The sequence below is a fragment of the Onychomys torridus genome, chromosome 10, assembly GCF_903995425.1.
Source record: "Onychomys torridus chromosome 10, mOncTor1.1, whole genome shotgun sequence".
In the NCBI taxonomy this organism is placed as follows: Eukaryota; Metazoa; Chordata; class Mammalia; order Rodentia; family Cricetidae; genus Onychomys; species Onychomys torridus.
In genome coordinates this window covers 90,023,874-90,039,569 of record NC_050452.1, presented here as the reverse complement: position 1 = coordinate 90,039,569, position 15,696 = coordinate 90,023,874, and the positions used below count along the sequence as shown (strand labels likewise).

The following is a 15,696-nucleotide window of genomic DNA, read 5'->3' as shown; positions in this document are numbered from 1 at the left end:
GTCAACCTTCTTGTGGATTCCTTATGTTTCCAACTTGTTATATACTAGAATTTTTTTTAGCTTATAGAATATACTATAACGACATATGCTTTTACGAGCTGAACATTAGCAACACATTCATGAAATATTATATATTTTTTAATTTACAATTTATTTGATTAATAATTTAATCAGGGATCTCAAAAGAAGTACAGGTTATAGCTGCCAATGAATATTTTTGGCCAACACAGGTCTTTTTTTTTGAAATATAAATAATCACAACATTCTCCCTTCCCTTTTATCCCTCCAAATCCTCCCATACAATCTTCTCCATTCTCCTTCATATTCAAAGCCTCTTATTTCACTAATTGTTATTGCATGCATATAAATATATATGTTCTTAAATATAACATATAAATATACCATAAATGTTCCTAATTGTTATTGCATGCATATACACATATATATTCCTAAATATAATCTGCTCAATCTGTATAATGTTACTTTCATGTATGTTTTCAAGGCTGATCATTTGGCACAAGACAACCAAATGGTGTGCTCTTCCCTTGGGAAGACCACTTCTCCCACTCAAAGATTTCCTCAGTTGCCTATAACTCTCTGTGGTTGAGGCCTACTGGGTTTATCCCCTGATACACTTTGGAATGTACAATGGTGTTGGCCTTTTTTCAGCTCAAGTTTGGGCAGTCCTGAACCCTGGAAAAGCACTCGCTCCTTGAATAGGAGACACAAAGCAGAAAATTCAAGCCTGCTCTCAGGGGTTGATATCTTCTACTGAATATGTCACTTGACTTTTAAAGAGAGCTATCTGAGAGAGGATTTGAATTGTGCCTTGCTAATAGAGTAGAGCTTAATGTAAAGTTTTTGGCAGGAATCTGGACTGTTAAACACCTGTGTTTCCCACAAAACAAGCTCATTTTCTTTCAGGGTGGTTTCGGGAGAAATGCTCAGCCATGCGAGTTGATGAGTGAGTCTGGTAAACACAAGCTGGGAAGGACAAAGTGGTTTACAAAGCAGAACTTGAAAGTGATTTCCCCCCATGTGCTTACAGATCAGCTGTAGGAAGGAAGGCTGCCCTTGGGAGTAAACAGAGCTTGCCTGTGCCAAATCATCAGGTGATTCCTCTCAGAGCAGAGCATCATCTGTCTTTAACCAGCTCAGTGGCAGGTGAACTCATAAGACAGAAAGTTATTTTTGCAACAAACCTCACTTTTTTTTTCCCTTGAAGTTATCCTGCCTAGGTGCCATGCTGGCATTATAGTCAAGTAAGTCATTATTAGTAAAGAGGAAGTAGAAAATTTTTACCCCAAATTCATTCTTTTGCAAAACTTGAGATCAGAAACTAAGAAAACATATTTAGAACCTCACTTAATGCATTTCTTTTCCTTTAAAGACTAGCTCCCCTTTTCCTGTCTTCACTTAGGTTGACTTGTAGTTCTGGCGCGGCTCCTTAAGTGCTGGTATCACAGGTGTGAGCCACCACATCTCTTACTCTATTTTTGATATCACAACCAGAATGCTTTACACAGTTAATTTTATCCATTTTGTCTTTTACTTTGCAAAGCAAAACAAAACAAAAATTGGAAGAAAAGTACAGTCTACAAAGAGAGACAAAGCCTATGAGACTTCAGGGCCACTGTTTTTCTGCATCACCTTTGACTTCAAAACTTAGTCCCATTACTCGAAAGTCCCAAGGGCTTCTACTGACCTCTGTCTGCCTTCATCTCACACCTTGCCCATGAATTGATTATATGCTGTGATGGCTACTACCAACAAATGTTGTCCCATTATATGATACCCTTTTGTACCTTGTGTTAAGTGCTACAAATATTTCCTACAGGCACAAAGAATAATTGAGACAAATAGTATTTTCCATGCTTCATAAACTAGATTGGCAGAAAACAATAAATATTATCTACATTGTAAATGCAGATAAAATAAGCATAAATCAGTGAGTGCTTAAATATGTCAAGGACTGTACTAAGGGCTTTGAGAGTATTAGCCCACAATAGCCCTAAGAGGTAAACCTTTACCATCTCCATTATGTAGACTGAAAACACATACATGCTCTCTCTCTCTCACACACACACACACACACACACACACACACACACACACTATCTATCACAACATACACTCACAAATACACACACATTCTTTTTCTCTCTCACACATACACACACACTCTCACACATGGTGGGGGGAATATTTAGAGAGCACATATGACAGAAACAGAATTTAAGCCAACAGTCCTATCAATCTCCCAAAGGGTAGCAGTCACTTATTGTCAGGATACAAGAATTCTAATTGAAATTGAAGAGCATTTTCAACAGTAACTTTCTGGTTACAAAGATCTTTTCCTGATAGGGTAACAATAAGGTCAGAGCCAACCATCTTGATCAGGCACAAGTAAGACACTCTCTGTCCAGAGATTCTTTCCCTGCCAGTCTGTAACTAATTCATGACCTTTAATTGTTAGGGAATATTTCTTATGAAGGGAGAAGCTTGGCTAAAGTTTATCCACTATTTTGAAGTAGGACATTGCCATTACAGATTTGCTTTCCAATGTGGTATCCAGTGGAGCAGAGATTTGGATGTAATGATGGATGAGAGAGTCACTGAAGAGGACAACTGTCATACGGTTTAGCCCTCATGGAATATGAAAGTGGAAGTGGGAAAGTTGTGGTTCTAAAAGGAAGGTGAAAAGGCCCTGTAGACAAGTTAAACCTGATGAATAATTTTCCTTAGCTTTTGAATATGAGGCAAATATTGAATTAGTTTGCCATTCTGATAAATGACACCATAATACATGCTGTTAACTTGTCACCATTAGGAAAAGTTTGAGTTAAACACCATTGCCATGTGAACCAAATAAGTTCAAGACAATCATGCTACTATCCAAAAGTAACTGCCATGGACATTGACTTCTGTCTTCATCACGGGTTCTTAGATCACAGCAGATAACATTAGGAGAAGAACTCCGAATTTTGTTAAATCTGGCTTTATAAATAAGTGCTGTGTTTATAATGGTGGAATACAGTGATAGAACACAATGTGATTTCTTGTTCTGAAGCAGTTCATAACAAAATCTTGCCATCTGGGGTGGTAACAATTTAGTGTGTTATACATCTAAACAGGAAGACCTGAAGATGCCCTTGCTGTATTTGCATTCTCACTCACCTGATACAGAGAACCCAACACCTTTCTTGTCTTTAAGACATCCACAATGCTAGTAGAAATGTCGGATAGCATCTGAACTAGCACAGTGGCAGCTGCAGGGGACTATTTGGTGGTATTAGTGATGAGGTGGAGTATAAAGCTATTTGCTTTCAGTAGTTCTTTTTACTTTTCTTTTAGTAGAGAGGGTACATTATTTAACTTATAAATCCCCACAGAAGATTTCTTTCATTTCTTTTGGTTTGGGTTGATTTTATTTTATTTCAGTTTTATACATGTTAGACAAGTGCTGAACCACTGGGCTACATCCCTACCTTTTCATAATGTTTTGTAGGTCTACTTTATAGGTTACTGACTGAGAGAGTTTTAGTTTTTATTTTTATCTATTCTTTTCTCATTTACCCGTGTAGTGACTCAGATTTCATATGCCTCTTATTTTTTCCACTTGCCTCAAAGAGATATAGTAATCCCAATGAAGAAAACAGGATTCTCCACCCTAAATTATAGTTGTAGATGTACAGGTTTACTACACAGAGCTCATTCTATACTCATTAAGTTTGCATTGACTCAACTGTATAATTAAAGTGAGGTCAACCCTGTATTTCATTTTAGAATGCCAAGAATCAAGCACTACAAAGTGATGAGCACTGGAAAGAACTACACCATCGAACTGGAAAAGCCTGTACGTAGCCATCTCTTTGTTGTTGATAAACTTTTTCCTGTTGCCTTCCAAACCTACCTTTATAGACTCCAGAGAAAAGTGGGAAAACAGAAGTCTTCTTCAGGAACAGACACAGTGATTGTAAAAGGGAGATAAGGAACTCTAGGTAAGACAGGAAGGGTGAGAGCCTTAAAAAACAGTCGAGTGAGATTGACTGGAAGATAACCTTCATCTAAAAGTGGTTTTGTTTACTTTCTCTGCAAATGATTACTCAATATAATTGTTTCAGAGAAAGAAAAATGTTTTTATGAAGTTGTCTGTATAATGTCCTCTATTTACAAATATTCAAATGAGCCTTTATCTAAAGAGAAGCAATCTGAGTGTCTTGTCCTCTAATACCTACCACGCAGAAGTCCAACAATGCCCTCTTAACAGCAGTGTACCAGAAGGCCTGGTTTCTTGTCTTCAACCCCTCTTCAAGCTTAGGTATTATATCATGGAGCCAATGATGGGTAATCTCATCCTCCAGCACAGTGTCTGGCACACCACTAGGTAATTTACATAAGCAATTTAATCTTTTCTATTTCCATGAGGTAGATATTGTTATGCCTATCATCCAGGGGAGTAAAGTGGCATTATACTAGTCTCAACCCTTGAAAATGTGGTGATGTGGCCTGTATTTCTTTAAAATTACCTTCTTTTGTCTCTCCAGGCACATTGTATAGCAGTGTATAGGTAGAATTTCTCATGTTTTGACTATAAGTCTCAGAGAGACACTGATTCACATAGCTCACTTCAGTCAAGAATGTCTCCAGAACTTCTCAGATGCACATCTATGGATCCAGCTATGTATATTGGCCCATTGTAAACTCCAGATCTTCTTGCCTCTGTCCCCCAAGTGCTGGGGCAATAGGTATGCACTAACCAGGCCTGGCTCCAACTGAGTTTTGTAAGCAAAGTTCTACTGAAGGAAGCAGAGGACCAGGTTGCTGAAGGAGTATCTAATGGTGAAATTATTTAGGCCACTCCACATAGTTAAAAGGGAGGTTATTTTGTGGGGTAACTTACAATGAAGGGGTAGGTTGCAGGGTCTGGCAAAGGTATAGTGCAGTCTGGCGGTGTTCTCTGGAGAACTCTGCTCGGTCTACCTCCAACGTCCAGGGTCCCGGAACCAAGCATGTGCTCTCCTCTCGATCCTCCTCCGTCTTCCGTTTCCTTCTCCATCCTGCCTTGTGGGCGTGACCATTACCAAAGCCTCAATGGGAGTTGGAACTTCCTGGCCAAAGCTGGGATGGCTATCCACTACAAGTATCCATAAAACTAAGTGGCCAGAAGTGGTTTCAGTGAGGAACAATGTACCTAGTGCACCTTTGTAATGGAGACCTGGATTCCTTGTGCGTAGCCTCTCCAGTCCACAGTATAAGGAAAATGGACAACCTGGATAGTTCTGCCAACTTTCAGACTCCTCTGTTACCCAGCCTTCAACCAGGTTGCATAATATATAACCAGATATGTCCAACTGCTTCTGCAGGATTTTCCTATTCTCATTTACTTCCTCTGTACCCAAATCCCTAATTCTGGCACCATCTGTGGAGGCCAGCTCCCAACTTTTCAAGGGTTCCTATGAGGAGGAAAGAGGAATAAGAAACTTTTAGATAGAAAGATAGCAGAGAGGAGACAGACAGAACACAGGATAGCTTCAGGAGGACCTGGATTAAGATCCACCAACCCCTTCTGTCTCTTCAAAAGGGCTTTTTATAACAATGCCAAGGGGCAGGACAAAAGATCTCCCCCTTGCTAGATCAAAGCATACTGCACAGCCAAGTGTAGACTCTTCCAAACACCTGGTGGTCATATTTCCTTATGCAGCCTTGCTGAGTAAAACAAACTCAGATTCTTGGACCCTGAGTAAGTTCTCACTAAGAAACTTCTGTGAGTCTCTACAGCTCCCCCTTCTTGATATAATAAAGGGTCTCTCAGACACCTCAGATAGACTGTGCCTGCCTTAGGTCATTCTTCTTTCCTAGTCAACCTTATCCATCCTTGAGATATACTTTCCATCAAGTATACTCTCTCTTAGGTTGGAAGCTAGCAAGAAGAACATTGCCCATCCCTGACTACCAGCCTCTGGCAGGGGGAAATACAGAGCTTAACTCAGCTCTGACTCAGATCCCTACTAAGAGCTTGCAAATAATTCAAACAACCACAGCAGTCCATAGGACTGCTACAACCCCCAATAAAGTAGTAAAGGGTGATAAAGATGGAATGTCTTTTTTTAAATAATTTTTTATTTAAAAATTTGTCTTTCCTTTTACATACCAACCCGTTTCTCCTCCCTCCCTGTCTCCTGATCCCCCCACCTACCCCGATTCCATCCCCATCCCCTCCTCATAGAAGGTAAGGCCTACCTTGGATAGTCAACACAGGCTGGCATCCCAAGGTGGGGCCAGACCTAGCCTCTCCCCCCTGCATGAAGGCTGAGTAAGGCATCACATCAATTTGAATGGGTCTAAGATGTCTATAAAAGCTTTAGCTATGCCAAACCCTTTTTAAAAGTCAATAAACTCTTGTTGCAAATACATCAAATAAATCAATGAATTCCTGATGCAACTGCATCAAACACAGACTCCCTTAGCTTCACCAAGCCATGTTTCATTAATATCAACAGATTAACATAATTCTAGCATGAATATTACTATACATATTTACAATTCTTTCAAACTTACATTCAAAAGCAACCTCTCTATAGGATTACTTTGCAAACTTTAGCAAACAGCTAAATGAGATCTAGTCAAGAGAGAACTAACTAAAGTGAATTAACAGTTTTCAAAAGCTCAGAAAAGTCAGTTCTAATTATGGTCTTAAAAAATCTCCTGAAAGTTTGAAATCAGAGCCTAATTCATCAGTGGTCAGTGGCTCTAGATTCTTTGTATCCAGCGCTCTGACGCTGGGGTTTTGGTGAGTGCTGCTGCTAGGGGACTAGAATACTCAGGATGACAATGCTTCCCCACACCCAGCCACCTTCCCCACCAGCCCCTCCTAGCCAGTCCAGAACCAGTGTGAGTGTGCCCAGCAGCAGTCAACAGCCAGGGGGCAGTCCCTTTTCCCAAATTCATTGCAGTTCCCCTGAATGCAACAATTCAACTAAGTTCAAACAAGTAGCTCTGAAGTTTCACTCTCAGCCACAGAGGCATTTTCAGTTAGCTTTCCCTAGACAAAAACCTGCTGTAGGGCAGGCAAAATCTGCTAGCTGGCTGGGGAAAAGTCCTTTCAAAAGAGACTTTCTTACAGCCAGCAAACAGAAACTGCACGGCTTTACCTGATAGCTCTGTTCAGGCTTCTACAATCTCAGTCCTTAGTGCTCTCAACTGCCTCTCACCCCAGGGGCTAAAGGTTTCTCCCACTGCTATGAGTCGTGGAGGGGGGGCTCTCAAGCAGCCCTGGCTCTGGGAGGAAACCCAGCCACTATGAGAGTGAAACAACTGTGGTTTCATTATGTTACCATCGGCATCTGGCTGTCAATTATGGGGAGCATTTGAAAGCCTTGCATCTCTTTCCCTCTGCTAGCTGCCTCCTGAATGCTGGCTTGGAGAGGAGATTCAGCACTGGCATCAAGGGTTTGCCATGTTCAGGGAGGTTTTTGTGCCAGGGCAATTATGGACAGCTTTTTCATTCTGATAGATGACCCCCCCCCACTGAGGTGTGTCTAATTCTGCCCCCATAGAAGGAAGAGAGACTTGGGAAGGAGAGACCTGAAGAGCTTCCAGTTGTTGAGAAAGAGAAATGACTAAGTTTTTCAAGCCCTTTAGTTTCCCCCCTTGTCTCATCTCAAGACTTATGTTCTTTAAACTTGCCTTCATGGCCAAGAGAGAACTAACCCTGATTGAATGATGTTGTACAAGTGTTCTCATCAAGTGGCAGTTCCAGTGGGGTGGAGTGTTTTGTTCCCACCATGTCCACCTCAGGGAATACTGCCCCCTGCCACTCAGGGCTCAGCTCTAAGTTGTCTCCAATTAATGCCCATAGGCCAAAAGCATTCACTGAAATTTTTTCCAGCCAATGTTCCCTATAATATTTTTGCATTTCAATTCCAATTCTCCCCTGGAAAGTCTACACCTAGAGTGCCATTGTCAGAGAAACAAGGACACAGCTCCTCTACAAACTCCAAGACCCTCTGTACTTGTTGTTGTTCTGCTTTTCTACAAGTGAATATTCAAACATCTGCTTGCTATTTCCTACTCTAAGTTTCTTCTTACACAATGCTCCTATAACTAAGCCTTGTATTTTTTCCTAATTTAATAGATAGAAATTGAGAGAGAAAGAAAGAAACCTAGACAGAGAGAGATACTTACTGAAGCCTAATTTTTCTATATACAGCTTTTGCTCCTGAGGAATAAAATACCACCACCTAACCTTTTCATAATCCATAACCAGACATGTCCAGCTGCTTCTGTGGTGCTCCCTCCCCCACTCACTTCCTCTGCATCTAAGTCCTTAGTTCTGGCACCATCTGTGGGAGGCCAGCTCTCTTCTTTTGAAGGGTTCCTATGAGGAGGAGAGAGGAATACAAAACATTTTAGATAGAAAGATAGCAGAGAGGAGACAGGAGAGCTTCAGGAGGACCTGGATCAAAATCCACCAGCCCCTTCTGTCTCTTCAAAAGTGCTTTTTCTAACAATGCCAAAGGGAGGGGCAAAAGGCCTTCCCCTGCAAGATCAAAGCACAACACACAGTCAGGTGTAGACTCTTCCAAACACCAGGTAACTACACCCATGGTCAAATCATCCCCTTACGCAGCCCTGCTGGGTGAAGCAAGCTCAGACTATTGGACCCTGAGTAAGTTCTTACTAGGAAATTTCTGTGGGTTTCTACATTATAGAAGGTTCTTATTATAAACATTTTGAAGGCTAACAAATCTTAGGAAGGAGGAAACATTTAGTTATGGAGCTGCCACTTTTTCTTGTTTGTCTATTGCAGTTCCAATTTCAGGAAGGGAGAAATTAGCTTAAATTGAATCATCTTTCTGTTTTAATTGTGGGAAGGTAAAGTACCTAAATATTGTTCATCAGACTGTACCCAATGCTAAAGGAGCATTTCCTCACCAAAGAATGGCCACATAGTCCTTAAAAAGGAGGAAAAAAAAACAGGCATGGCTAAGAAAATCCTGGCTGTCCAGCAAGTTATTGAAATATGATGCCTACCTGACCTGAGTGTCTGGAGGTCAGGAAATACACAACAATCCCTGCTAAACTGCAGGGGATCATCTCTTATTTGTTTTTAGCCAGGCACTGAACCATTTCTTACTTTCCTTTACACAGGTAGCACTGCCAAACCTTTTCAGCGTCATTGATTATTTTGTGAAGGAGACTCGAGGGAATTTGAGACCATTTATACATTCAACTGATGACAATCTTGGTATGTCCTTCACTTTACTGCTACATCAAACAAAACAAAACAAAACCCCACACATGCCAAGGTACAAACTAAACTTTCAAAATTTAAAGCTCCCCATTTGGCAATCATCTTTGTCAGAGTCTGGAGGCAGGGAGGGGAGAGAAGCATCTCCTTCCAGATAGTCTATGAGGTATTCATTGTGATTATTAACATCATTCCACCATTCTATTTGCCTTTCTCAAACAAGTTCAGGGACAATAGAAAAGCAAAACGATATAGACTCGTGGGTAGCAAATAGGAAATGTAACAGGATGAGCCCACAAAAGTATTAGATGCTTGAGGCTGGGTAGAATGCATGAGAGTAAGCAAAGGCTGTAGGGATTGGCCCCTTGGTATGTAGCTAGAGTTTTCCTGGTCCGGCATGGCTCATGGTAAGGACAAATCTCTGTCACCTGCCAGTCCTGCAGATGCTCACACCCAGCCAAGTAAACACACAGAGACTTATATTATTTACAAACTGTATGGCCATGGCAGGCTTCTTGCTAACTGTTCTTATATCTTAAACCAACCCATTTCTATTCATCTATAAGTTGCCACATGGCTCATGGCTTACCGGTATCTTTACATGTTCCCAGAATTCTCTTCTCTGCTTGTCCTGCCTATACTTCCTGCCTGGCTACTGGCCAATCAGCATTTTATTTATACAGAGTGATATCCACAGCAGTAAATGACCTTGATATAATGCTATTCTGCTCTGAAGGTAAAGAAGTCAGATGGCAAGGTCATAGGAGTGAGGAGGTGATGAGGAATTACTGACAAAAACTGTAGTTGGGGCAGCTTCAAAATTGGTGGCCTCCTTTTCCATAAATGAAGAACTTTAAGACAGTGGTAGGTAGTAGTCCATTAAACTGAGCAATGAGACCTATGTCAACAGTATAGTTCACACGTTCATTAAATTGACTCCATTTGCATTCTAGTTTCTGCAGGCTAGCCTCGATCATCTTGCCCTGTTCTATCCAACATTCTACATGTGGTCACTGGGAAAAGTCTAAACATAAAAGGTTAAGGGTCTCCAGCTAGTCTGGGTTTCATTCAGAACAGTTTCTTTTCCTATATGTTATAAAGGAAAACTACTTTGTCTACCTGCACCAGGGGTGTATCTGCAAGGTCTCACTAATTGAAACAACAGCAGGTTTAAAAGTCTAAGTTCTTAAAATATACCTGTTTGTCTTTGGATGTTACATACAACACAAACACACACACACACACACACACACACACACACACACACACACACACACACACAATACAAGAGCTCAGAGTCTGCAGGAGCTGTAGGAAGTGATCAAGTGCAATCTTAGTCTCTGTAGGGTCCTCTGTGCACTCAGCAGAGAAAGTGTCTCTAAGATGTGGTCACACAGATTGCTTGGCAAGTTCTCTTATGGCGTTCACTGACTCTTGAAGTAGCACAGTCCACTGGGTTCTTGTTCTAAAAACTTCTTCCCTGAGTCTGAAACACTGTTTCATATGCTGCCATATGAATCTGATTTCAGGCTTTGAAATACTGTTAAAAATTACCATTTCCTTTCCTCTTAGTGTTTCTACCTGCTCTTTGACTTGCTGGTTCCTGCAGCCCCCTTTCCTCTTATCTCTGTGTATTGTCTAGCTTCTGAAAACTTCTCATAACCCAGGACCCCAAGCATAGGCATGTAACTACACACATAGTCAACACACTGCATTGCCTGGTGTGTATGCAGGAAAACATACCTACTAGGGTTCCATGAGAGAAAGAGTTCTTAAAATAACATCTCTCCAAACTCTTAGGATTTCTTAAAATATAATCTGAAGTGTGTAGAAATCCATTGTAACTCTCCTCATTCCTGGATATAATTCTATCAGTTAGCTATTCAACTCTATAATAAACCACCTCCACAGTGGTTAAATCAACAACCATTTTATCGGTTCATTGTTCTGTGAGGCAGAAAATTGGATTGGATTCAGTTGGGCAGTTTTTCTAGTATCACTTTGTCAATCACATAGGCTCCAGCGAGATAGGAAACTGAGGCTGACCTTGTTGTCCCCTCCTAGGTGCTTGTGTTACAGACATGTACCACCACACCTAGCTTCTTGGGACTTTTCTATAGGATAAGTAATATGACAGACAGTGTTAACTTTAATTCATGTTTCCCAATGTGCATACACTGTATTTTTTCCTTACTGTATTATCTGGAGTATCCAAAACCTCCTTTCTTTGCTCCCAGCTTTTTAGGAAAAAGTTCCATCTTTCCTTACTAAATTAAGAGAGTACATTTCTTCATTTTTTTGTCTAATCTCAGAATGAAGGAAGCTGCAATTACTACTTGTTGGAATAGCATTTTATTCAGATATTTTGGATAGACGCTAAAATTTGTGACTTCTTTTTCTGTTATATATAGTTTTTCCTTGGTTGGTTCATTTGGTGAATTACATAGAGTTTTAAATGTTACATTAAACCTACTTGATTATAATATATTGTTTTAAGTGTCAGATTTGCCTAATATGCCAAAATGTGCTTGCTTATGAGAAATACTATGTTTTTGTTAAGTGACTTCACTTCTAATACTTTACCATCTAAGTTTCAGTATGGTTTTTATTCCATCTTCGATGCAGGTGCTTTATGCTTAGGCTGGAGAACATAGCTCAGAGGAAGACCCTGCATGTGAACTCTAGTGCTCTCCCCCAAGTTAAAAACAAATGTAGCTCCTTAAAATCCATATGATAATTCTGTTTGGTTGCTTTCTTATTGGCATGTTTAGTTTAGTTTTTTTTTTTTTCCTGGAGAATAAGAGGGCTAGCTACATTTCTCTAGCTTTTTGTGTATCAAAAAATTACCAACTTTCTTTCTTTCTCTCGCTTTTTCTTTCTCGTGGGCTTTCAAGACAGGGCTTCTCTGTGTAACAGCCCTGACTGTCCTTGAACTCACTTTGTAGACCCAGCTGGCCTTGAACTTAATATCTACCTGCCCCTGCCTCCTGAGTGTTGGAATTAAAGGCATGCACCACCATACCCGGGTCAATTTTCCAACTTTTTACCAAGTAGTTTGGGGTTCCATTTGGGCATTTTGAGTGTTATTGCCATGAATCTTTGGGTCCTTCTCCAGCCTCTGCAGCACTTGTTTCAAGCAGGCAATCATTCTGGCTAGGGTGAAGCAGCTCTCCCAACTGCTGTGGGAATAAACTCCAAGTCAGTTACCTTTGTTTGGCTGCTTTGGGTTTATACAACTCAAGACCTTGTGCTAGGTCAACAGTCCATACTGCAGCTTATTTCTTAGAGCCTTTGATGCATCACATTGTCAGCTACCATTCATCGGCTAAAGAACATGTAGTTTGTTTCCTAGCTAAAGTGATCAGAGCAACAATGGCATGGCTAAGCAATTATCTGTGGAATGGGATAGCTGGGTCATGTGGTAGATTTAGTTTTAGCTTTTTGAGTAATCCAAATACACTGATTTCCAGAGTGGCAGAACTAATTTGTAATCTCACCAATAGTGAATGAAGGATCCCCTTCCCTTGCAATCCTCCCCAGCAATTACTATCAATTGTTGATCTTAGCCATCTGACCTGGAGAAGACAAAATTTCAAAGTAGTTCTAATTTGCAACTCTTAATTGCTAACAATATTGAAAACCCTTTGAGATAGTTCTTAACCATTTTTATTTTCCTTTGGAGGACTTTCTGTTCAGACCCATGGGCCATTTTGCAATGGAAAGTTCTTTATATATTCTGCATATTATTCCTCTCTCTTATGTATATCTAGCTGGCAAAGGTTCTCTCCCACTCTGTGGGCTTCCTTTTCATGGCTGCCCTTTTGCCATATAGAAACCGTTTAGTTTTATGAGGCTCCATTTGTCAGTTGTTGGCCTTATTCCCTGAGTATGGAATACTATTCACCAAGTCCTTTCCTGCACCTGTATCGTGTGGGGTACTATGTCTGTATCCTTGTAGCAGTTTCAGTGTTTCAGGTTTTACTTTGAGGTCTGCAGTCCATGTGAGTGGACTTTTGTTCAGGGTAATAGATACATGTCTAATTTCATTCTTGGACACGTGGAGATGCTGTTTCCCCAGCGCCATCTACTGAAGATGCCGTCTTCTCACCTGAGTTTTTGGCGTTGTTGTCAAGTAACAACCAGGTGGCTCTAGCTATGCACTCATGTTTGCATCTTCTACTTTGTCCCATCAGTCTACACATTTTTGTACCATTACCATGTCTTTATCATGTAGCTCTGTAAGAGCCTGACATGAAGAGCTACAGGAGGTCAATGACTACTGAGAGAGGGAAAATTGGTGTCCTCCAGGGAGAAGCTTTCACATATGTTGTCCAATCCCAAGTGTTCAGCCTTGGACACATGTACATTCTAGCAAAGGTAAATGAACTCAGTAAGTTATATGTCAGTAAATACACACATATACATGTAACAATATTAAAGACAAAAATCATGAATTAGGGAGAGGCACACAAGAGTTGGAGAGACTTTCTAAAACAAACAAACCTAAAATATAAATAATTTTTCTCCCATGTAGAAAAATATATCCAGAGCCTGGCCTCCTACTTCAACCGATACAATGCAGACTCAAAAGTATGCTTCTGCCTTTGCTACTTACATTTAGCTGCATCTTTTATTTCAATGTTACCGAAATCTTTATAAAACTTTGATATCAAATGAAGATTTCTATCTGGAACAACAGAGCCGCTTCTGGGATCTTTGGCAAGAGGAGCTCTTTGGTTAGCCTGGAATCCATGCCATGGCCAATACACCACTAGTTGGTGGTCTTTCCCTGTTCTTATCTCTAGGATGGCTCTGGCTATCCTAAGGACCACACTTCCTTCTAGGTAAAACAAGTGGCTTGAGAGCTTAAGCAGTGCTGTCCTGGAAGCTAGGGGCTGTGTCTCTTCAAACAAGTTAAAGAAAAAAGCATGCAAAAACAATTCCTACTCTCTCAGTTCTCTGAGACAATTTTCTTGGTTTCTATGGACAGCAAGAATGAAGAAAAACAGACAATAGAAAAAAAATAACTGAAAATGGGCTGCTGACTTAGACAGACAAGCAGATTATTATCGCTATGTGACTGAACTGGTTTGTTTTGCTTTGTGACCAAGAGTACTACCCAACAGCCTTGGTCGCACTCCTTTGTTTTCGGGGTTCTTGACTGGCAGGGAGAACAAGTGAATTACACAGGCCCAGGGAGCCTTTTCCAACCAGAAAAGCTTCTGCAGAGCAGGATATTTTGACTTTCAAAAGCAGAAAGAGAAGGAAAACAGGACTTCCTGAGAAAATCCATGGTCAAATACCTAAATGCTGAATTTTAAGAAAACTTTGTGGAACCTGGTGATTGTTTCTGGGACATCTACTTGCTTGTTGGGGTACACTGTGGATGCTAGGACACTTAGTTTAATTTGCCTTGAGCTAGAAATTGGAGTTGTAGAGTACTTAATGGTTCAGAGATCTGGGAATGTGGTCAATGTGTTTAATAATGAAAAGAACCCAGAATTTTCTTTGACTCTTGTTAACCTATGTTAGTGTCCAGCTTTCTCTTTGATACCAAGAGGCAAGAGCAGCAATAGAAATATAATAGTCAAGTGATATTCTCTCAATTTATTTTTCCAAATGTCAGAAATTAACAGTTTAAAAGTCATTTCAAAATATAGCATGGAAGGTATACAGAACATTAAGCTAAAGCATAAGAAAATACATGCCATTTTAGGTCGAGGATATAAAAATATTAAAAGAAATCTGGATATGCCACATCTAATTATATAAAGACTACTAACATACCACCAGTGTTTTGGGAACAAGCAAGAAATCAACTCCTGCTGGGAGTAGAGAAGAACTTGGTCTTAATAGTATCACTTCACTAACTAATCAATACTTTCCACCCATAATTTCCAGGTCAAGAGCCCAACATAGAAGAAAGAAATGAGAAGCTTAAGAAAAATCAACATAAGGCATGAAATAATGTGGAAACTGCCTCCTTGCTATTTATTGTTTTCAAAATGAAGATTTTTCTCTTCTAAAGACCATTATCTCTATTTTCTTGACCGTAGTCACTTGTTTGGGCACAAGAATAAAACGATGTACCATATAATTTCATTGTTTTATCAGTAGGAAACCAATTTACTGGTTACCACCAGCTGTTTGTAGAGTAACTTGATACATGCATTCTCTATATTAAGTGAAAAAAAATTGCTTTCTAAAGCCAGGTTTTTGCTCCTCCTTGGCTTCAATGAAATACATTTCACATATACAATTTGCATTGCAGATTATCTAGTTCCCCTAAATCTACTTATTTTCTAAACCTTAACTAGGTTTTTGGTAAAATCTGATTGGACCAATTAATCAAATGTAAGTTATTTAATTGATCTAGTTGGCGGTCACAGACATGAAATGAGCTAGGAAATGTCCATCTGGTAGAAATACTTATGTTGCTATTA

General features: G+C 40.1%; 1 protein-coding gene across 2 annotated transcripts in view; it reads left to right on the top strand.

Annotated features, from left to right (window-relative positions):
* Stap1 (signal transducing adaptor family member 1) overlaps positions 1-15,696 on the top strand; it is a 41,023-nt gene extending 25,327 nt beyond the window's left edge. Inside the window, exons 7-9 of one of the 2 annotated variants that reach the window (XM_036201120.1) lie at positions 3,787-3,856; positions 9,154-9,250; positions 15,155-15,696. In XM_036201120.1, coding sequence (XP_036057013.1) covers positions 3,787-3,856; positions 9,154-9,250; positions 15,155-15,216 — 229 coding nt within the window. In that variant the 3' untranslated portion in view covers positions 15,217-15,696. The remainder of the gene's footprint in view (positions 1-3,786; positions 3,857-9,153; positions 9,251-15,154) is intronic. The other variant, XM_036201121.1, reaches the window with a different exon arrangement.